Here is an 18,290-nt window from a genome sequence, read left to right as displayed (position 1 = left end):
ATTAGAAGAAATATATAACAAAATGACTTACTTGTCATAAGAACAAAACTTCAATCTTTAATAATCTAAAATAGAAATTTAGATCCTTATTGATCATATGGTCAAAATGTTACAATTATTAATAGAAATGCTTGCCATAACACTCTAATCTCTCATTCTAACACTCTTAGAGGAAAATCCACATTTCTACAAGTCAGCAATCAGCTGACCTGTTCACCAAAGCATCCACTGATCCACAGTTGTCAGATTATTTTATTTATAATAATAAGGCGGCCATTCATAAAGCCTTCAACTTTGTGATCCATAAATAAATAAAACATATAAAAATTGGTTGTCACCTTATTCGAGAAAAGCTTCGTAATGGCTTGATTTGAATATTCCACGTGCCCATAAGTCACCAACCAGCGGACTTGTTCAGTACTAAAGCACTTGCTTTAGCCCAATTTCATTATCTCCTTCACAAGTAGGGTGTCATCAATGTCCACTCCAGCTAAAGGGTAGTGTTAAGGAAAGTGAACAGCAATCAAGAGACTTGCACCAGCCCATTAAGGAAAAGGGTAGAACGGCTGCCGTGCGTGATATGCAAGACCAGCTGTGCATGACAAGGAAGGCAAAACCTTCCCAGTTACAACCAATGTGATTAGCAAGTGATAATCTTTCTAATATCAGAAACACTCGTCCCTAATTTAGTTACAGTAATTTGGGATTGTGTTTCCAAATTTGTGTATAAATAGGATAGTTGAGTAGAGGCAAAATGTAATTTTCTTTTGGGCTTTATAGATTAAGAGATATGATAGGAGCTTAACTGAGCCTCATCTAAGACCCAACTTTTGTAAACCTATATACAAGTTAACAACTTCGTGCCAGGTGAACTGAGCCGACCCTAGCGATAAGGGTGGCTCTAGCCCCACACCTCTGCAGGGGTAGATTTACTCCCTTATTAGAGGGGCTAATGAGGCTTGGCTCCCCTCTTCTGGAGTTTTGGCATAATTGGCTACATTAAATGGTAACGTGGATATGGTCCATATGGATACACGTTAGATGTGTTTTATTTGTGGTAAGGGCAAAACTCAGATATTTTGAGAGTAATTTATCGAAAGGGGAAATGCTGAAGTGATGTTGTACCCCATGATACATTGATTACAAGATATAAAGAGAGGTGTATGCATGCGGGTGTCTCAACTCTCTAGTGAACATGGGGGTGTCGGTGGCGGGAGACCTGTTGACTAGGACACACCACTATCGAGTGGCAGTCAATTTCTATAGCAGTAGCCAGTAGCTTTCGTGGGGTTGGAGACACTACTTTTTAGCAATTGTCAATATTTTTTATGAATTATAGGAGGATTCGTGGGCTATGGGGATAAATAAGAAATTTAAGACCACACGAGGATCCAATAAGGTTGACGGTAAGTGGGAAGGAATCTAAATCAAAGTGGCTTTGGAGGAAAAAGCAAGGAGAACGTGGTTCAACAATAATTGTGGCTAGTTGAGGGATGACCAAGACTTGTACAGTGACATAAACCAATAAAATTTATCATTCAAAACGGGATTCTATACACGTATGGTTAAGATTGCGCTTAGTCATGTGAGATATTTGAGATTGTAAGATATGAAGGAATACCAATCAAACGCTTAAGCCATATAAAACGCTTAAAATGGTAGCATATAGTCCTATGAATAGCACTTTGTTTAGTAATGGAAATGCATAATAGTTATTGTGCATCAAAAGATCACGCAACAAATGTAGATACGTATTCGGATCATGAATAAATCAAGCATGAAAGCAGGATTGCTCTTATTAGCCAATTCGAACAATGTTTGCTTGTGCACACTTTGGGAAACATTCTTCCGAGAATCAAAACATCCCCATCTCTCAAAATTACAAGATATTCCACTCTTGATCTAATTGAGATCTAAGAATGAAAAAAAAAAAAAAAAAACACACATTTTTCCTTCTTCTTTTTCAAGGGTAAACTAGCCCATGAAATCAAGACTAGCTTCCCGACTGCTAAGGGAAGGAGGAGGGCACACCCGCAAACAACCTCTCATCCAAAACCCTTCCATGTGAAACGCAGAGAAGACAAACAAAAGCCAATGGCAAGGAGGGGAAAAAGGCAAAAGAATATACAAAAGAATCACAGAAACATGGTCAGTCAAAGCTCGATGAGCGGCTCCACCTGCCTTTTAAATAGTCCTCCAATGAAACACTTTGCTCGATGCTGCTTATGGAGAGTGAGTCATCCACCTCGAGCAGTGCGAGGTTAAGATGCGACTGCAAATTAGAACGTGGACAAGCTTCGCCATCCAGCACGTCGTATTCCTCCAGAGCATTAACTTGTAGCTTTGCCCACTTTGTAATCTCACAATCACCATGAAGGAGCTTCGAAACCTGTGGCCAACAGGAACATATATATTTGTTTGTCACATGAGGAAAATTTGTGGTTATGTGCCGGGTTCAAATCGTATCGAGACATGAGTATAGATTATATAAGGTCCACCTAACTCTGCCTATTTAATTAAATGGGTCAGACTCCTCAACCATAAAAACATATTATTTATGAGCCTAATTGCTAGAAAGCTATGAAGAAGAGCTAGAGATGACTCACAATGCTCATTTGAGGCCGTGCTCGTGGGGAACGCCTGATGCAAAGAGTTGCTGCTAAAACCATTCTTTCCATCTGGTCCTGATTATACTTATCACCCAAGCTCGGATCTAATAATTGGGACACCTTCCCACCATTTAGAATTGGCTTAGCCTGGACAAGAAAGAGTAATTCAATCCTTTTCTAAGAGAAAACATCAAGATAGGTAAGTTCAGTGCTGGTGAGCCCCATGAGTGAAGAGGACATACCCACATGACTAGGCTTTCTTGGCCTTTTGGATAATCATTGCTTATAGGCTTTCTTCCTGAAAGAAGCTCAAGGAGTACAACACCAAATGCATAGACGTCAATCTTGTCATTTACTTTGCCATACATGAAGTATTCAGGAGCCAAGTAACTGCAGCAAAAAGTATTGTTAGAAAATAGTTAATAAAAACTTTCATTGTATCTTGGGAAACAACTATCATTGTTTCTTTCTTTTTCTTTTCTTTTTTGGGGGGGGGGGGGGGGGATGACAACTATGCAGATAGGACATGGACACTAAAACTATTGGAGTAGTAGTTACAAACCCAAAGGTGCCTGCAACATCAGTGCAGGTTATATGTGATGAAGAGGTCGGTGCCCATTTTGCAAGTCCAAAATCACAGAGCTGAAGGCACCAGATAGATAACATGAGCACCCAAAATTCAAAATAAATAAAGAAAAAAGAAGTTCAACAAAAATAAGATATAAAATATGCATCACCTGCGGCTCAAAATCATCAGATAATAGTATATTTGACGATTTAACATCCCTGTGGATCACCGGTTGAGCACAGCCCCTATGCAGATATTCTAAGGCCTCAGCTACACCCACTGCCACTTTATATCTCTCACTCCAGCTGAATGCAAGCGGGTCTTTCCTATGACCTGATACAAGCAATCAAAAACATATAAAGCAAATTAAGAAACCAATCAGAATTAAGTAGCATACAAATTGATATGTTTTACAGCAATCATTGTATACCATGAAGGTTCTCTTCAAGGCTTCCTCTTGATAAGAAATCATAAACCAAGAGAAGATTGCCATCCTCAAAACAGAACCCCAGAAGAGAAATGATGTTCTTATGATGTAAGGTCGTAATAATCTCTATTTCCAAGACAAACTCGTTCAAAACCTCTTCAGATGGCTTTAAGATCTTCACAGCAAGTTCCTTGCTGTCTGGAAGGCAGCCTCGATAAACCTGACTGTTGCCTCCTTTCCCAATCAAATTTTCTGTAATTACAAGAAGAAAAAAAACTCATTTAAGACCATATTAACATTAAAGGGATCCCAATCCCCAGCTAAGTTGTTTCAAATATGAATTGTGGACCAAAACAAACCAGGCAAGAAATTTGATGTTGCTGAAAGGAGTTCCTGATACAAGAATAATCTACAAGTTGATGAGTACTTCTCATGAAGACCCTCCAATTCTTTCGGTAGCCTTCTGGGACAGTGTTCAGGAGAAGGTGGAGCGGCCAATGTCTCAGTACCGACCAGAACAATTGCACCACTTTCACCATCTAAGTTTGACGACTGGTCTTCACCCTGATCATAACTAATTTGTTTGTGATCTGAGATAGTAGTACATGAATAATGCCTACTAGGCAACCGCAATGCCCACTGAACCACAGAGATCTGCCGCACCGAAGACCTCTCAGAAACTTTTCTATCCGGCAAAATAGCACGATGGAGTAGTGGCCAACCAGGTTTTAATTCTGGTAATTCTTTGATCAACAGAGAAATTAAACTAGACGATGCCTCTTCCTTCTGTACTGGCACTATAGCCAAAGACTTATCTTTACCTCCATCACCAGAGGACTCTTCTGCAGATTGGTCACAATAATTATCCGGCAACTCAGAGTTGGGTGCACAAATTGAGCACTTCTCCTTTGCAGCACTCTCTCTACAATCCAGAGCAGCTTTAGCAAAGCCCTGCTCCAATTCTTGGCAAGAACGCTCCTCAAATCTCTCCTTTAAGCTCACACTGGCATTGCCCTGGTTTAGTACTTTCGTGTTCTTACTCCATGTCCCATGAATCATGCTAAGTAAACGATTTCGGCGATGATCTTCGGTTCCTGCATTAAGAACATAACTAAGAAAATTGTACTACAACCATGAGAAACTTCATTCAAAAACAGCAAATCAATAGAAAATCTAAGACCTTTTGAGTGACCGATAGTTGTTGGAGAGCCTTCTCTCTTAAACACAACCTTCCCATTATTAACAGCAAGAACCCAGCAATCCTTGGACAGTTTTTTAGCACAGTACTTAGCCACCGAGGTCGATGACCGGATTTTGTGATGGCTCCGAGCAGTTCCGACTATAATCTTAGCAGCTGAGTAAGCTTTTGCTTCCCGAACTAAAATTTTCCGAGCTGATGTACCTCTGCAAATTTTAAGCTTGAGATCCACCTGCAACATTTCCACCAAACCCTCCCCACTCATCAACAAAATACCCTTTTTTGGTAGCTAAGAAAATGCTGAAACAATAATTTTTTATTCTTAGTCCAACTACTGGACTTAGTTCGATTTATCTTTCTCATTCTCTTCGAAACAGGACAAAACGAAAAACACACACAACTCTGCTTTCCATTCTCTGTTTTACCTCAGTTCTCTCACAACCAAAAACAAAGCAATCAAATAGGAACTACAAAAAAAAAAAAGTACCCATAAGAAATCATAGCAATTAAAGGCCAAAACTTTGCAAATAACCTAACCTGCTTGAGGTTGCAGAAACCTTCGTAGACAGCAAGAACAGAGTCAAAGGCTTTGACAAGCGAAAGCAGCGACGACTTCCCATCTCGATCGACAATTTCTACATATATCATCCATTCCAACCACAAACACTCAATGCCACACTCTAACCATCAAAACGCAGGAACCCAAAAAGGAAACAAAAAAAAAAAAACGAGGAATTCGAAAAACAAACTATGAAACTGAAGGAGTTCTTCAATTTTCAATTACCGTCATTTCCAAGAACGTGGAGAGCCACAACAAGATCACCCGGCTGAGACACCTTGACCAGAGCCCACGTCAGCAGCTCTCTGCTCGGCGAGTCCAGCTTCACCCCTACGACCACCGTCCGGCCACCGGAGTCGCCCAAGGCCTCGGCTTCCCCGGGCACACCAGTTTGCAGCATTTTCTAAACGCTGTCGTTTTCCTGGTCAAATCAATCCCAACCACGTCGTCGTTTTGCTGCCGGTGATCGCCGTCTCAAACATATACACACCCTCGGATTTTTAAGCGGATTTGAGTTTGGTTTCCACTAACCGTCAAGTTGGTTTGCTTTTCAAGCCCGCAGACCAGACTAGAAAGAGAGATGGGAAAGGAATGTTTATAATACACTCCGCTGTACTGTTCCCACCATGACTCGCTTTCTGATTACGGTATTATAACCGTTGCTTCCTATTATTGCACCCTTTATTAGCTTCTATGGCAAGCGATTACTGTTCTGTACCTGCATTCAACGTGGCCCCACTGCTCTCCGGTAAGTTGCAGTATAGGTAAGATAGTTTCAATGCACTGGATCATAAAACCAAATTTTTATTTTTTAGAAAATCAACATCTTCATCATAATTATTAATAATTAATAATAGTTAGTAATAAGTATACTGAGAGTGGGGACCACCACCGGGAAGTGTTTGGCTTAGCCTATAATTTTGTGGAGGCGGTGTTTCAAGTTTTGCTCATTCTGGTTTCGTGGACCGTCTTTTTCGGCGGTTCACGTCCTTCCCTCTCGTTGGCTCCTCCACGCATTAAATTTGTTGCAATTAGGTAACAAATTTCTAACACGTGATATATATATATATTTTTTTACGTGTACCCATAAGAGAGAAAAAAAAAAATTAAATTAGTGACATCCGCTTTATTAAGCATGATCCTAATCGATTAAACTACTTTTTGAATACAACACGTGATATATATTAAAACAAGGGAATGTGCTAATCAAATTTGATAAACTAATTAATTCTTTTTCAGTCTAATCTTGGTACCTCTACGCTATTACCTAATCATCTATGACCAAAATGCTGATATCACACGATAACTAACAAATTTTATTTAATGAACTAAACCATACAAAAAGCAAGGTGTCCAAATGAAATTCAGCTATGCAATTTGTACACGCTTTTATCTAAGTACTCACAATTATCCAATATTCAATCAAAAGATAAAGTTTTTATTTTTTATTTTTTATTTAATCCTAAATTGGATCGTTAGAATTTCACATATCAATATAATAGATTGAATCAAATCAGATGAGCACCTCTGGCTTAAAAAAATATGGAAAATGCAATTTCAAAGTGCAAATGGTTAGGTATGAAAACTAAGCCATGCTTTTAGGTATTAGTTAATGTGACCATTGTACAAGTTATTTACATCTTGCGTCACTATTTGAACGTCAACTATCATCCAAAAAGCTATGTTGTCATGTGATTACTCGTGGCTAACACTAATGGGCAGGCAAGGTAGATAGATATCAATAATAATTTCCCCCATATAGTATGAATAAACAAACCATTAATAGGAGGAATATTCATATTTTTATTAGTCTAATCGTAAATTAAGTGTGATGACCAAAGTCTAATCATAATACCCATTTGTATCACACTTTACACTTTTACATTACTCAGCTCCGGAGCGGAAGTCCTCAAAGCCTCAACTCAATTATTCTTCATTTTTTTTAAATACCTCTATAATCTTTTTAAAATTAATTTTTTATCTCTCAAATTTTTATTTTATTTTTTAGTTTTATCCCCCACACTGAAAATTTTAGTTCCCCCCTATTTTGACCTATCATTTATCATTTTTATTTGATTATGTATCAAATATACTAGAAGTTTGTTGGTGTTGGGGTTATCTCACATCGATAATAAAATGGGCTGAATGAAAGTTTCACTTTTTGAGCTAACTTTTTGAGTTGAGATAGGTCCAAAACCACCCAACACTAGTATCAAAGCTCACGTTTATCAACAAATCTCAACTCAACAGTTTACCGGAGAAACGAATTATCGCTGCTCCTATCTAGGGCCCGATGTGTGAGAGAGAGATTGTTGAAATTATCTCACATCGGTTGTGGAAGGGGCTGGTGGTCAACAACTAGAATTTTTTTTTTTTTTTTACTTTGGCTTATAAAATGAGTTAAATGCAGTTTGATCCCGTAAAGTTAAATTCTTTGTTCCGCTTCACTCTTTCTGTGTATCTTACTTCTATTTGGTTAATAAAGCTTAATCTTGTCCGTTAAACAAACTGATTGAACACTAGCAATTTAAAAATTTTGAAAACAACATTTTTCTTCATATTCGAAAATTAGAAAAGATTTTTTTTTTAAAAAAAAAGGATGGGTGCGTGGATTTTCCTTGGGCACTCTCAACTCGGGCGTTAGTAACAGTTTGGTCGGTGGTGGTGAAGCAAATTAATTAATTAAATATTCCCATGACTACCGAAGAGAGCAGTTACGTTATCGACTCAGCGTGCCACGCTCCTCCTGCCACCATGGTCGTTTGGTAACACTGTAATCACGTGATTCTCAATCACATCTCGTACACGTGGCAAACTTCGTACTTTGTGAGCCCCACAGGTTACCTGCCCCAACACGCGCGCCACGCCGCCATAGGCCCACAAGTGACGGCCACGTGCTCACCTCCCGCAATAAAAGTTCTACTAAATTTGATTTAACACTAGGGGAAGCAATTTTGTATAATTTAATTGTATATATAAAAATCCCGTACACGTCACTTTAACTCATTTTATTATGATAATTCATCTACAATATTATAAATATTCAAGACATGATTGTACGTTTTAATCAAATTTAAAGATACAGAGATATCATACACATTATACTTTCTCTGTATTCTGAATGAACAATTTCTTTTAAAAAATTGGGAAATTAAGTCTAAACAAGAATTTAAGTCGTGGAAATTAGACTGAAACCCAATTATTAGGAACAGCTTTCTCTTTTTTAGGAGCAGAAGCCACCCAATGCGCAGCACTAATGGAGGATCTAGCAACTTTTTGAAACTGAGAAGGCATAAGCTTTTACATAATAATTGGTTTAATGTATTAATTTGCAGAGAGAATGAATTAGTGTCCCTATCCTCCTAGGGTGAGTCTAAATAGAAGGAACAGCAAGGTGCCAGAGGATGGACCCTTGCTCCCGATCCCTACCATGAATTGCATGCATGCATGTGCACAAGCTACATGGGGTTCCACTTGGGCATCAGCATGACAGCACCTACGTACCCCTTGGGATATTCCTACCATTTTTACCATTTGGTTTTGTTTTTTTTGTGTTTGTAATCCTCAACTTCAATCAATGAATTATATATGCCAATGTGCACTGTCGGTGGATCCAAATATGGTTTCTTTCACGTGGCCAAATAATTAAACTTACTCCATTCTTTATATTTCTATATATGGATGTCCTCATAGATATTCACTTCCTAGTTTCTAAGCTATTCTTGTTTGAAGTTCATGAAACTGAGATGTGCAGGGCCAGCTTCATGTTAGTGGGAGTTGTAAACACTAAAAGAGATTGGTTTAGGTCTCCCTGAGTGAATCGATGAGAATACTTTCGATGTCCAAGTTAATAAAAGACTTGAACAAGCTTTACTTTCTCAAAGGAAAGAAGGTTTGAAAATTAATGTGTGCTTCGAATAAATGTGTGAAGTGTTTACCTTTCCATTTGAAACTTGTTTTCTTCGGTTGAAGAACATGCCTTTCACGTAAGACCTTGTCATGAATCGCCCACTAGATTGCGTATAATAATTAGCTAGCTCATGAGAGCAAATTACAAGTTATAACGAAAAGTGTTTTTGATAACCCCTTTTATGTTGTGGATCAATTAGCATTAAATGCCAACTACCCTTGTGACAGAGGAGAGCGGTGCTCTCATACCTTTTTCCACGTTAATTGCCTTGAAAATCTGTTAACATATAGATTGAGTGATACTCAGCTTGTTATAGTCTTCATGCAGTTGCGGAAATAGGGTTGATGGGCCAATTTGGATTTAGGCTTATCAACGCTTGGAATGGGCATCCTAGCTTACCCCTAAATGGTAAAACTAAGTGTATCATAAAAATAAAAATAAAAATAAAAATAGAAGAGGACACCTTTGAAAATAATTACTTATTATTTGCATGTAATGGTTATAGCTGATATTTTAAATTATTGGATTTGATGAAAATAAGCCAAATGAAATGTGAAAAAAAAAAAAATGCGCGTAATATTTTTAATTATGACAGAAATTTCCTCCAAATCAGTTTAGAGAAAATATCCTCCAACCCATATAAAATAGTGTAAAGTGTTTAATGATGTTAAGAATTTAATGTACATTTTAAATGTTTATAGACACCTGACACTATTTTACATGGGTTTTAAGATATTTCTTTCAGACTAGTTTGAATGAAATTTCTGTCATTTTAATTATTTGATGATATAAGAACAACGCATCACATAAATGGTGACATATTATTTGAAAATTAAATTTTTGAAAAAACAAAAAAAAAAAAAAAACCTAGCATTTCTCATGATATAGCTGCCAATTTATATATCTGCGTGATTATGTTACAAGAAGATCACAGCAATGAGACAAAGACACCAATCTTGATCTCGGATATTGTTGGGGGGCCAATAAGATAAATTATTCTATGGTTCTGATTATTGTAAACTAGCTAGACTAGGTAATGGTGGGGTTCCTATGAATATGATGGTGGCCGCCCTTGTTCACCATATTTGGTCCACGAATTTTCGTGACCATAGATTAACTCTCCTTTTCATCACAGATATTCCAATAAAATAATAAGTGTTGGATTTCCAGGAAGGTGCCTCTCGTCCTCTTAACACTGCATTTGTCTTTGATTTTATTTAATTTGATTATTTCAATTTAACCTGTTTCATTAAATTAAATTTATATATGCCTTAAGAATATGTCGGTTTAATAGATCGAGTTGAATATGTTCTAACCCAATCTATTAAAATGCATAGAAAAATTATATGTTCAAAGAACAAATATTAATTTAATAGGCTGAACTTGAAAAAATTTAGCCAACATAATTTAAAAATTACCTTTTCAGACGCAGAATGCAACATATAATAAGGGATGATTGGATGAAGAACATTAAGGGCAACACAATCAATAAGTAATCAATCACCACCACATATGAGCAGGACAAACCAGCTTTGAGTTTGGGGGGACTAAGAGCCAAAAAAAAAATTTGGAAGGGATCAATTGGCAAAAAAATATCTTATTTATTTATTTTTCCGTGTAATTTGGGCAAAAATGTATTGAATTATTGAGCCTCTTTCTTTTTTTCTTTTTTGGTAAGTAATTATTGAGCCAATTCAGAAGTCATATATATGCACACCGCCCACCGACAAATCAAATTCTAGGATTTTGTCCCCATAAGTGCCAAAACCCAATATGTAGAATTGTCTCTTGTCATCGAAAATTAATAGGTATAAAATATTAATTGGACACACTTGTTCATGGCTTGGATTTTGCCATCACTCAACAAAAACTCACTATATTTTACATGATTACTTAACCAAATTGACACTTAACTCATACTCAAATCTCTACCCAATATAATATTATGTAAATTAATCTTAATTTCAATATATATATATATATATATATATATATATATATATATATATATATCCAATACTACCCTACAGTGACTTTTTTTTTTTTTTTTTTTTTTTTTTTTTCTGTTAATGACAATTTGTTTCGGCGGTTAAGGGCAATAATTCTTGCTTAGAGTTTAGAGCCCTCAACAATCGCGGTTAAAATGGGAGTAGGAAGAACAAAACGACACATTAACCACATGAAAACAATGCAATAGCAAATCCCCCCCATCTTTCCCGCCCTTAAGTCATTGAACACCTAACATATTTTTAACCGACAGAAAACGAAACGTAACTTGTCAGTTGGTGGGCTGACTTTTCCCATTAGCACCACACTAAAAAATATATTATTTGTATCCAGAATTTATATATAAAGTTATATTATTTAAAATATGTAAATAATGGTACTAACATTCACTTGGTGCATTGAATACATTCAATGCATTTAAATGAGTATAGAATATTTGTTGAGTTTGCTAAGTCAAATGGGTAATTTAATTAAGTGTAGCTTAGATAAGAGAAATATATATATATATATTAAGCTTTTTTTTTTTTAAAGTCAAATGGCCTACAAACTCGTGCCTTCGTGCCCTAAATCCTGATGATTCAAGAAATTGCGGACGTTTTCACGTGAAAGGACAGTTCCCTGGTTGGAGCAAGTCCCACATGGGTTAGATAACTTAGATGGGGTGGGGTTGATAAGATATGCTTATAAAAGCCCTACATTTTTAATTGATATTTACCTAAAATATATGATACAATTTTATTTAAAATGGAGAGATTCTTGCCCCTCAAAATGAGTTTGAATGATATCATTTCCGCCAACCGAAGCATTTGCATTTATGGTTGTGGATTGTGGAGGTAGATAATAGACTCACCAGAAAGATATATGCACATGAGATGGACCAATTGGTTGGGAGAAGGTGTTTTCATTTTCATAACATTAGTGAATATGACCATATATGATTTGATTCGCTTATGGGTCACCATAAAATCCCAACATTTATTGTGGACACCACAGTAGGTATCCATCTCTCTCATTACATGTGAGTTTTAGGATTCACATGCATATCTAAATGCACATACATACGCTTTAAAAAAAAAAAAAAAAGGTCTAAGATTTTTTGTGATTATTGGTCTCTGGCTGTCCTAATATTTATTTCGACAGATAAACCTCATTAAAACTCTTTCTCATGCAACTATAAGGATTTGGACAGGTTGTAACCATTTTGTTAATGAATTACAGTCAATCTTGACCCACACGGTAAAAGAATTCTTTTGGGGTAAAAAAATAAATAAAATCTATGACCTTTTTTCTTTTCCTGTATTATGGTTTTCAAATTAAATAGTAAAGGTTTTGTTATATCAATTTTTATCACATTACTATCACTTCACCATTTATCATATTTATTATCTTACTATTTACATAAGAGATAACAAAGTGATAAATATTGATATAGAAAAATATTTAATATTTAATTTGAAAATAATAATTACAAATTTTTTATAAATATAATCAATAGAATGCCCTAAAAATTTAAAATTATAAGAAAATTTAAATCCATCTACCACACCTCTATATTTCCGAGTTTCTCCATTCCCTTGTTTTACAACAGGATCTTAAATTCTATGAGGCCCAAGCTAAGGCCCTAAAAAAGGTTGCGAATACACCACCATGCAGTGGACAAAATCAAGAAACCTAAGCCCAAACCCAACAACTCATATGGTTACCCGACCCATGTATATATATATATATATATATATATATATATATATGTTGCTAGTTTCAATATTCTGCCCTACCGTGTGAGTTCTTAGTAGTTAATAATAGATAATAACAGATTAGTTTAACATGAATGGTGGTTAGGGTTGTCAATTTTTGACACGACTCATGAATACAATACAAATATAATACAAGGCTAACGAATTAGGGTTGAAGAGTTTGACCCATTTAATTAAATGGGTCAAGTAAATGTTAACTTACATAGTCTTATAACTCATGCTTTGACACGACTTGAACTCGACAAACGACATTTATGGTTAGCAAGTTTTGACATGACTTGCAAACCCGACACTTGTCCAACACAAAATTAATGGGTTTACATTGAGGTGTATAACCTGTTTCATTAAATGATTCGGATTATAATTAACTTATATAATTTTACATTCATATCTCGATATAACTCGAACACGAATTGTCGTCGCTAATAATGATATGCGAATGTCATAATTAGATACACATAAACTGCCCATAGATCGATGCTAGTATTGAACAAAGTTGGGGCTTCCTCGTACTCTAATGTTAGCGACAAAAGAAGCATCCTACTTGAACGAGTTTTGGATTGAAATTTCAAAGATTACAATCGACCTGTGGATCTAAACATGTTGATTGCTACAAAGATACGTGTGCTAAAAGTAAGCCATCATAGCCTCTTGCCCTCTTCCAATAATGGAACAAAACCATCACCCCATATCGCAATCGGGGTCCACCCCTTGTTCTAGCATATTAGAAAAAGGAATATGCTCAGAAAAAAAAATAATAATAAAATTAGAACAAATGATGTGTAATCATAATAGAGCTTTTAAGCTAAGATGGTACATGTGCCAAGCACCGTATTCGTTAATAGCCACAAAGATCTATATATCTCTCATTTGTTTTTTTAGAAAAGTTATTCCTCTTTTCCTTGCTATTACCACTATGCCCTACTCCATGGTGTTAGCAACAAATGCCTACTCATGGCCTCCTCTTTTAAATTTTGTGGAAATGGGTACTCAATTTTCACTTAATGGCAGATTTGCTATCATTTTGTCATTAACATCATTAGTTCTTTTAAGGGGGCGGTGACGACAGGGTCAATTATCTCTTAAATCAGTTTCGATTAAAAAAAAAAAACAGTAAGGCTTTATTGATGCTACCACGTCAATATGACGTAAGAATAGTGATTAGCATTAACACGTCAACAAAATATATGATCATTCTAATTTAACAACCTGACCTTGGAATATGAAATTTTATTATATGATCATTCTATATGTGGAAATACAAGCTTATTCTCACAAGAGGAGGATCTTGGTTTCCCAGTATTTGTTAAATAGAGTAACTGTAAACTGGTTAATTTTACAGGTGGGTGAGGGTGACGTAGCAATTAGCATGCAGACGGAAAATATTTGGCCAACACGTGCACGTGTCCATTCAGTCTCAGCGTGTACATCTCACTCTTCGTATCCAAGCGAGTAGTCCTACGCCTCTTCGTGCCTCGAAAGTGCAATTAGCATATGTATCTCAAATGCTAATCGCACTTTCCGTCTGGACGCAAAGTCCAAGCTGGGTTTTTCTGCTTTTTTCTCACTCTTTTCCACTTTTATGCTGTCTCTCTCTCTGACACCTTTTCAATTCTATTCCCTTTAAACTTTTTGAGTCCCTCCAAAAGGGTATCTTTTTATTTTTAACGTGCCCTCACACAACTCCTAACCCAAACTGCTCATCTCATCTCCTTGTAGAAGTTTTCTAGTGTTCTGGGCTTCTGGGTCAGTCTCTGTCACTCTATTTACTCTAATTCAAGTCATAGATTTTCTTAGTTGTTGATGTAAATTTGGTTGCTTTGCTTGCTGGGTTTCAGGAGTTTTTGTGCCTTGACTTGACATGTGCCGTGAATTTGACTGTAATCGTTGATTTTTATATCCGGGTCATTTTCCTAGTTGGCTTAAGGAGCTAAAACTGTAATTACTTTCTGTCGTCTTTTTTACTCCTTAATTTTTTCGTTGTGTTTTAGTTTGCTGGTTTTGTTTTCTTGGCGGTGATAGTTAGATATTTCTTCTTTGATCAAGTTCCTGCTTGTTTGAGGATTTAACTGTGAAATTTGCAGAAGTTTCTTCACTGCTGATATTTTGTGAATTTCATTCTTCAAATTGAATTGATGCCATATATTATTTTCTTTCTTAATTTGATTGAATTGAAGCTTGTAACAGTCAGAAATTTCACTACCACTCTGGAGTTGATGAAGTTTCTGTATAAACTGAATGTTACTCCAATGGCTTGCTTGGCCAAAAAAAAGAGAGACAAGAATGGTTCTTACATTGCAATTGGGCAGATGCATTTTTCTTTATTATTGATCAATCAATTTAAGTTTTTTGCAGTCAAGCAATTATTCATTTGTTAAAAAGAAAAATATAATATTGAAGGTCTGCTTCAAAGGGAAGATACAATGAACACAAGTTTATTATAAAATTTTCCCCTTGTCACTACATTTTGGATTCCAATATCAACTTCTCATTGACTAAATACGTTTCTGTGTACATGTATATGTGTATATATTTGTGGGATTGTGTGTTTTTCAAATTTAACCTTTTACTCATTTTCTTGGAGAAAATAAGATGCTAATTAAACTCCCCATTACCATTCAGTTGCAGACCCTTACACACTCCCTCTTCTTGAACTCCTGTGTGCTCATCGGAAGTTGATATGAAAGAGCTCAGCTTTTTACAGTGCATGTAATCTCTTAAGAGCTGATGTTAATAAAATCATGCAGCTGTATCATCACCCATACTCTTTGGATAGCCAAAAGGTGAGACTTGCCCTGGAAGAGAAAGGTATTGATTACACATCATACCATGTCAATCCTATAACAGGCAAGAACATGGACTCCTCATTCTTCAGGATGAATCCAAGTGGAAAACTCCCTGTTTTCAAGAATGGTGCTCACATCATTTTCAGCACTATTGAGATAATCCAGTATGTATATATTATCCTTCACTCATCGTTGACTGTCACTCTTTATATGGAAAATTGTGGATGTGTTTAGAAGCATTTCGAAGTTAAATTACTTCTATGTAAAAAACTAACCTTTGAATTTGTTCAAAGAGAATACATGCTTGTCCTGGATCCTCTCATGTTAGTCTATAACAGGATGAAATCATGTTTGTTTTTAATTTCATCAAGACAACTAAAATTTAGCAAATCTGTCACAGAAACTCGCCAAAAGAGAAAATTCTCTCTGAAAATTAGTTAACACAGCATCTTTTAGAACCTAACAATTTGGTTTTTCAGGTTTATCATCTCTTCTCTGTCTCTGTCTCTAGTTGGCAAAATGAAATCATTACATTCCCAATCAATCTCTCTGGAATATATGGTAATGCCTCTCTCATACATTCTCAGGCCCTGGAATTTGCTTTCTCTCAAACTCTTTCTTGCTATACTCTCTCTCTCTCCGCCCAACCTGCAGATTGTGGCTTACTTTATTCTATTTGAGGTTTTGGGTTGGCTTCATTGACTCTCAATACCATGAGGATGGTGGTTCCACAACTATTTGTGCCCAGTGCATGTCTTCTTCAATTTTTGATGATGTGCAATAATCGAATAGTCACTGTCCATTGTGGTTGGTTTCCAGATTGACCACCTTAACAGCTATGATGATGTCAATGCTGGTGGGGAAATCTCTTGACATGAAACGACTACATTTTTCAATAATTTTAAGTGATAAGCTTTGTTTGAAACGCTTTAACCATATATATTTTTTTGCATGGATGATATCAACACATATGAGTTTGTCATGTATAGGTTAGCATGAGAAGATCCTTGTCCCAAAAATCATGAGAAGATTCATGCCTGAATGGACACAGTAAATTATTTATAGAAAGTAGGACAAACTTGTGTTAGGATTTAGCTTTGAATTTAGATAATCACCCTCTTTGCTATTACTTTTAAATGGCTCCCTCTCTCCTCTCCTTTACTTCTCACTTTTTGTCTTATTTGGAGTGTGTAGAAGGTATACCTGAAATTGTCTCCAATTTTATTTTTATTGAAGTTGAGGGAAGATAATAAAGTGAAATAAAAAATTTCAGGTATATAGAAAGAATTGCTATTGTCTCGTCAGGTGGCGACAACATCCCCTTTAGTGGCAGAGAAGTTGTAGATTGGATGCAGAAGATACAAGACTGGAACCCTAAGTTCTTCACACTTTCCCACATCCCAGAGAAGTACCGGTTCTATGTGTCCAAATTCATAAGGCGGGTGGTGATTTCTCGGATGGCCGAACATCCTGATCTAGCTGGAGCTTACCATCAGAAGCTAAGAGAAGCATATGAGACAGAAGACAAGTTGAAAAACCAGGATGTTTTGCGACGGAGCAAGGAGCATTTAATTAGACTTCTTGATGAAGTGGAAACACAGCTGAACGAGACAGAGTATATAGCAGGGGAAGAATTCAGCATGGCAGATGTGATGCTCATTCCAGTGCTGGCTCGTTTAGTGCTCTTGAATTTGGAAGACGAGTATATAAGCAGCAGGCCAAACATTGCTAAGTACTGGATTTGGGTGCAGCAGAGGCCTAGTTATAAAAAGGTTATTGGGAAGTACTTCGATGGCTGGAGAAGGTACAAAACACTAATAAAAACTTGGTGCTTTGTTCGTATCAGAAGTATGCTAAAAAGATATTGATAAATTATATATAGATCACAGTTGACAGAATGAACAGTGAGATAAATTCAAAGTTTGAGTAATTCTTGTGTTTTTTTTTTCTTTTCCTTCTTTGGGGGGGGTGGGGGATTGGCTGGTTGCTTGGTTGGAAACGAAACAAGTGGGATGCATTTGACACTGAGTTTTCAGTTAAACTTTTAGCAGGTAATTAGCACATAAAGTGCAGTAAGGAACAGGGTTGTTAAACTCGAATTTTGCTTAGGTGCTGTAAAAAAAAAAAAAAAATTACAGTTCTTTTGCAGTTTTTTCAGCAGTGTAGATTTAATTCTAAGTTTTTCATGAGAAATAGTGAAATTAAATCTGGCTCGTTGAAAAAACTTTACGAAGAAAAGAGCGGGAGGGCTTCACAAATGGAGCTTACTTTAAATCCTTAGTTCATTGTTCAAAGTGAACTTCAATGGCATGGCTATTACAGTGTCACCATCTTTTTAGAACAAATTGTTGGTAATTAGGGTTTGGTGATACTACAGGTTAACTAACTAAATCTACAGTAGGCAGTATTAGCATGAGGGGACTGATATAATATTATTGGGTTCAAACTCACTGTTGCTAATTTTTGAGTTAA

General features: G+C 36.2%; 2 protein-coding genes across 3 annotated transcripts; one reads left to right on the top strand and one right to left on the bottom strand.

The window, feature by feature from the left end:
• Positions 1–1,763: 1,763 nt before the first annotated feature.
• LOC132184412 (protein kinase STUNTED) lies at positions 1,764–5,981 on the bottom strand. The gene is given in 11 exon segments (XM_059598038.1): positions 1,764–2,184; positions 2,186–2,389; positions 2,607–2,756; positions 2,852–2,999; positions 3,172–3,251; positions 3,347–3,510; positions 3,608–3,856; positions 3,964–4,698; positions 4,785–5,034; positions 5,340–5,437; positions 5,587–5,981. Coding segments are annotated over 11 exon segments (2,463 nt in total). The 5' UTR covers positions 5,762–5,981; the 3' UTR covers positions 1,764–1,974.
• An 8,619-nt stretch (positions 5,982–14,600) lies between these two features.
• Positions 14,601–17,762, top strand: LOC132184367 (glutathione S-transferase TCHQD). Of its 2 annotated transcripts, none has more exons than XM_059597980.1 (3): positions 14,601–14,778; positions 15,655–15,982; positions 17,092–17,762. In XM_059597980.1, the coding sequence occupies exons 2-3, from the start codon at positions 15,774–15,776 to the stop codon at positions 17,684–17,686; spliced, it is 804 nt and encodes a 267-aa protein (XP_059453963.1). In that variant the 5' UTR covers positions 14,601–14,778; positions 15,655–15,773; the 3' UTR covers positions 17,687–17,762. The 2 variants fall into 2 exon arrangements, with proteins under 2 accessions (XP_059453963.1, XP_059453964.1); XM_059597981.1 differs by lacking the exon at positions 14,601–14,778 and adding an exon at positions 14,821–14,970.
• Positions 17,763–18,290: the final 528 nt, after the last annotated feature.

This window comes from Corylus avellana, chromosome ca6 (assembly GCF_901000735.1).
Source record: "Corylus avellana chromosome ca6, CavTom2PMs-1.0".
NCBI lineage: Eukaryota > Viridiplantae > Streptophyta > Magnoliopsida > Fagales > Betulaceae > Corylus > Corylus avellana.
The sequence above is the reverse complement of the archived record's forward strand: the minus strand, read 5'-3'. Positions and strand labels throughout refer to the sequence as shown.